The sequence below is a fragment of the Gavialis gangeticus genome, unplaced genomic scaffold (genome assembly GCF_001723915.1).
Source record: "Gavialis gangeticus isolate Ggan-Ray unplaced genomic scaffold, GavGan_comp1, whole genome shotgun sequence".
Lineage (NCBI taxonomy): Eukaryota > Metazoa > Chordata > Crocodylia > Gavialidae > Gavialis > Gavialis gangeticus.
In genome coordinates this window covers 43890782-43895792 of record NW_017729008.1, presented here as the reverse complement: position 1 = coordinate 43895792, position 5011 = coordinate 43890782, and the positions used below count along the sequence as shown (strand labels likewise).

The 5011-nt window shown below is 64.5% G+C and overlaps 1 protein-coding gene across 9 annotated transcripts in view; it reads right to left on the bottom strand.

Moving 5' to 3' along the window:
* Positions 1–249: 249 nt before the first annotated feature.
* The window catches only part of SBF1 (SET binding factor 1), a 46817-nt gene continuing 42055 nt past the window's right edge, over positions 250–5011 (bottom strand). For all 9 annotated transcript variants that reach the window (XM_019509697.1, XM_019509699.1, XM_019509701.1 and 6 more), the window contains 10 exons: positions 4654–4755; positions 4380–4565; positions 4171–4297; positions 3955–4085; positions 2780–3013; positions 2516–2626; positions 1146–1360; positions 977–1064; positions 534–665; positions 250–409 (listed from right to left, as the gene is read on the bottom strand). In XM_019509697.1, the coding sequence (XP_019365242.1) occupies positions 311–409; positions 534–665; positions 977–1064; positions 1146–1360; positions 2516–2626; positions 2780–3013; positions 3955–4085; positions 4171–4297; positions 4380–4565; positions 4654–4755 (1425 nt within the window). In that variant the 3' untranslated portion in view covers positions 250–310. The remainder of the gene's footprint in view (positions 410–533; positions 666–976; positions 1065–1145; positions 1361–2515; positions 2627–2779; positions 3014–3954; positions 4086–4170; positions 4298–4379; positions 4566–4653; positions 4756–5011) is intronic.

The following is a 5011-nucleotide window of genomic DNA, read 5'->3' as shown; positions in this document are numbered from 1 at the left end:
AAGCCTACCCTGTGCGCTCCCAGCTGGGGGGGGTGCCTGGCCGCGGGATGCCACGCTGGACACAGATGGGGCCCAGCCCGGCAAGACCAGCGCCTCCTCCATGAGCCAGGTCCTAGCGCAGTGTAACAGACTGATGCTGCCAGACCCCTGCTGCCGTCCGCGGCTCAGCCAGGGGCCCAGGGCTTTCCAGTACGAGATGCCTTTGCCGGGGGTGGGGAGGAAGGCCGCCGGCGCCGCCTCCTCCTCTCTAGTCAGTCATGGCCCCGGCCTGGGCACGCAGCAGGGTCCGGGGGCTGCGGCAGTGCCAGGCTCACGCGTCTGAGAGGCAGCTCTGGATGCGGTCGATCCACTGCTGGGCCAGCGGCGCGTCCCGGGCGCAGAAGTTGTAAACACGTTTCGTCGTCTTCAGCTGTGGGGACAGAAGGAGGTGGCAGGTGAGGCTGGGAGCTGCCGAGGCTGGGAGCTGCCTGTGTCCCCCATGCCCACCCCAGCCCTGGCCCCGCACCCCGGGCCCGGCGAGGGCCAACACTCACGTCGAAGAAAGCCTTCTCCTCCACCGTCTTGGGGGCCCCCATGGTGGGGGTGCCCGGCGTGATGGATTCCACCTCGGCCAGGTCGATGACGCCTTTGCACTCTGTGTCCGACCGGTTGTCGTAGTACCGCAGCTGCGGGGCGGATGGCACGTCAGGCACTCCCGGCCCCGGCCCTGCCTGGCTTCTTTCCAACAGGACAGAGCGAGACAGCTCTATGCGGGCACTTGCCTCCCCTCCCACTGGATGTGAACCCCTTTCCTACATCCTCTCCAGCCTTCTGAGAACCCCGCTCCCAATGCGACAGCGCTATGGCCCAGCTGACAGTGCAGTGGCACACTGGCGAGGAAGACCATTCCCCGTGGACAAACACCCTGAATCGTCAGACACCCCAAACGCAGAGCACGAGCCCGGCTCCAGGCAGCCATAGCTTGGGGAGCCCATACCTGATGCTTGGTTTTATCCAGCACGAACCAGCGGGGCTTCCAGGGCTTCATGAAGGCGCCTTTCTTGTAGAGCGACCCCTCGTAGGACCTGCAGGTGAGGACAGGCGGCGGGTCAGGGTCTCTGCTGGGGTTGTGGCCCCCGCCCGCCCCTCCCTGGGCCCCCACTTGCCTGTTCTCGCTCTCCGACATCTGGAACTGGTTGTAGAGGGTGCTGGTGCTGCGGCGCCCGCCCTGCTTCCCGCTGGATGGGGTGGAGGTGCTGCTGGTGTCGCTGTCCAGGCTGAGGTTGAGGGTGGAGCCTGCGCCGGGCTGCTGCAGGTACATACCCAGCGACCGCCGCTGGTGCGACAGGCTGGACGACATCAGGAGCGAGCTGGAGGCCATCTGCGGGGGGGAGAGCGTGAGAATGGAAGAATTGCCGTGGACCAGGTCAATTCCGGGTCCGTCCTGCCCAGGCTCCGGTGTCCAGAGTGACAGGGTCTCAGCAGAGTTTTCCCTGTTCCTCTCCCTTGCAGCCTTTAAAGTCCAGGCTGGTCTGATGCAGAGGCCGTGCCCCTCGCTCCCTGCTCCAGAGCGCCCTGCGCCCCTTTCCTCCAAGCCCGTGTCCAGTCCCGGGTGGATCTGGCCGAGCTCTTGGCTCCCACCACAGCTGGTGGCCACGAGCCCCCACTTTAATGCCACGCTGGCTGAGAACATTTCCTTGTCTTAATTTTAAGCTTGCTCCCTGCTAGTTGCATGCTGTGACCCCTTGTTCTTGTCTGGGGAGAGACGGGCAATGATCGATCCCCAGTGACTTTCTCTTGGCCATTTCCTGTGTTGTGACCCCTTCTCCTGCCCCCTCCAGCGTCTCTCCTGCCCTGCCCAGGCCTGGCCTCGTGAGTCCCTCTGAGGCAAGCCCCTCCGCAGCGCTCCTCATCCTCGCTACCTGTCTCTGCACCTGCTCCAGCTCTTCTCTCTCCTGCTGGAGGTGGAGGGACCAGACCTGGGTGCACCATTCACCGTGTGCCCGCACCAGGGATGTATAAAGAGCATTGTGATCCTTTCCATCTTGTTTGGTTCCCTCCCTAATCGCACCTGCCCCGTTGTTTGCCTGCCTGACGGCTGCCGAACGTGGGGCTGGTGTTTTTAGCGACCTGTCCATGAGGACTCCCAGGTCTCCATCTTGTGTGGTCCTAGCTCAGTTCAGGGATTATTGCCCGTGCACATCATTTCACCCCAATCTCCACTGAACTGTGCCAGCCAAGCTGTCCGCTTGCTCCGTCGTGCCAGATCCTAACGCAACTCCTCACAGCCACCTTGGTTTTCACTTCACTGTGGGGGTAGCTGGGAGCTTTGCTTCCCCCTCTCACCCACCTCCACCCAGGCCTCGGAGGAAAGGCTGGAGCCTTGGCTCCGCTCTGGGGGTCTCCCTGGCCTCCCGCAGGCTGGATCCGGCCCGGCTTTGCCCCGTCCCCCAGGGGCCGAACCCAGAGCCCCAAGGAGGTTGCAGCTCCAGCTCTGGGGCCCCCTCTCCTGCCATGCAGCTGCCCGGGGACCTACCCTGCTGCCCTCCTGCCGGGCCTCTGTCCGCTGGGAGGCTTTGACCTTGTCCCACGTGTCCTTCCAGCGCTCCGGCATGTGGCCCAGCTCCATCTCCAGGTTGTGCAGCTCCTGGGGGTGGGGAAGGAGTGGGGGGATAACCCAGTTATTTTGTGGCAGGAAAGGAATCCCCACCCCAGGCTCTGCTTGCTCCTGGCCGCCCCCCTGGAGCCCAGAGGAGAGATGGGCGGGCAGGCAGGGAAGGTGGAAGGGGGCCCCGCTGACCTCCAGCAGTTTGGAGATGGCGTCGGGCTCCACGCGGCTGCGGTTGTCGTAGCAGGGCCAAATGATGCGGCGCTTGCTCTGGGGGGCACCTGTCTCCTGCTGCTCAGCCTCGTCCGCTGGCTCGGCCGGGCCCTGCGCCAGCTCCCAGTCGTAGGAGGGGCCCTCGGCGAGTGTCTCTGCTGTGTAGTAATCCCACACCTTCAGGTTGGAGACGTTGCTGTAGGGCCTCAGCACCTGTGGAGCAGCCTGGGGTCAGGGTGGGCCGGGGGCACCCAACAACCCTGCTCCCAACCCTGTACTGCGACCCAGGCATGGACGAAGGATGCTGGCAGCCTCCATCCAATGGAGCTCGTGGGAGGAAGCTGGGGCCATGCCAAGAACCGCCTGTCCCACAGCCAAGCATGGTTCCCCCACTCAAGCTGGAGCCCAAGCTCTGGGTCGGCCCCCAGGCCAGCCTGCCCCTGGCGCTGGAGTCCAGTGACCCCAGGAGACGCCTCCGGTGGCTTCTCGAGCTGGCTGCCAGCCCTGGTGGCTGCAGAAAGGAGCAGGGAAGGGACCACACAGCACAGGGAGCCTCACACCAGTATGGGAGGCCAGGCCTGGGCTGGTTGCCCCACAGGGCTCCCAGGTGCAGCTGGCCTGATGCCCTGCCTCCCAGGGCCGCCTCCGCCTGCGGGAGTTGCCCTGAGTCCGGTGTCAGCAAGCGCAGCCCTTGGCCCTGGAGGTGGGAGCCCAGCAGCAGCCCTGGGAAGGATGTAGACAGTGGCCATCTCTAGCATCTCCCACTGCCCCCATGAGCTGCCTGTGGGGTCCCCAGTGGAGTCTAGGTCTGGCTCTGCCATGCAACATGACAGGCCCCCACCCTGGCAGCCAGCACCAGGATGGTCCCGTCCCTCCCAGTCAGGACGACACAGATGCACACTGCTGGCACTGGATGCGGGGAAGCCCTGAGCATCCAGGCAGGCCCGGTCTGGGGACACGGAGGCAACGAGGGGACCCACTAGCAGCTTCTCAGCATGAACGCACTGCCCTAAACCTAGAAGGAAACCACCGTGCAGGGGGCTGGGCATGGTGTCCGGACTGCAGCAGCGCAGGCTGGGATCAGGATCAGGATTAGAGGGAGAGGAGCAGGATGGGCAGGAGGCTGGACTGGGGCAGGCACCACCTCGCCTCACCTCGCCATCCTCGGGCGCGTACATGTAGTTAAAGAAGACAGGCGTCTTCTTGTTGAGCCGGTCGATGTAATCCCAGATGGATTTGTAGGCCTGCTGGCACTTGCGCTCGCCCTTCTCCTCGTACAGCAGGCCTGGGGGGAAGGGGAAGAGACAAAGGCCCCGTGAGGCGCATGGCGGGTGGGGGGCGGCCGTGGGTGCTGCGGGCCGGGGCCTTACCCAGCTCAATGCGCTCGTAGTCGGAGTCCAGCAGGAAGGTGCGGAAGCGATTGGAGACATGGTGGTAGCTGAGGAACTTCAGGTAGTACTGGCTGAACTCGAACTCCATGGGGAACTGCAAGTGGATCTGCGGGGGCAAGCGCGTCAGGGCTGGCTGCAATCGCACCCCCAGGCCCAGTCCAGCCCGGGGAGATGCGCGGGGTGCTCACCTGGTGCACGCAGTCGAGGAACTGGAGGAAGATGGGGATGACGCCGCTGCTCTGGTTGGTTACGGTCTGGGCGCTGCGGCAGCTGAAGCGGTGGCCGAAGGACAGCCACTCCTTCTCCACCAGCAGCCGGAAGCCCTCCATGGTGCGGTAGTAGGGGTCCGAGAGCAGCTGCACCAGCGACACGACCTGCCGGGGATGGACGGAGCTGTGTCACCATCCGCAGGAGGTGGAAGCCCGAGGCCGCAGCAAGGGGAGAGGGAGGCCCGGCATCTACCTGGGTGGTGATGTCCCAGCCGTCCTCCAGGCTGACCAGCACCGAGGAGCCAGTGTCCAGCAGCTCCACCACCAGCACCGAGACCTGCAGGATCTTGTGGATCTGTCAGGACAACAGTGGTGGTTTGGGGGGTGGGGGTAGCAGGCAGAGAAGTTCTACTGAGGACTGAGGGGTAGGGCTCCTGAGAGTGGGGAGGGGGTGGGAGTCTAACCTACACCGGTGACTCAAAAGCAGTCCTTAGCTGCTGTTGCTGCAACTACCACTACTGTTGCTGCCACAGCCACAGCATGGTCTGTGGGCTTCCGCTGTTGCTCCTACAGCAGCAGCATGGTGACCATGCACCTGACTGCTGCTGCAA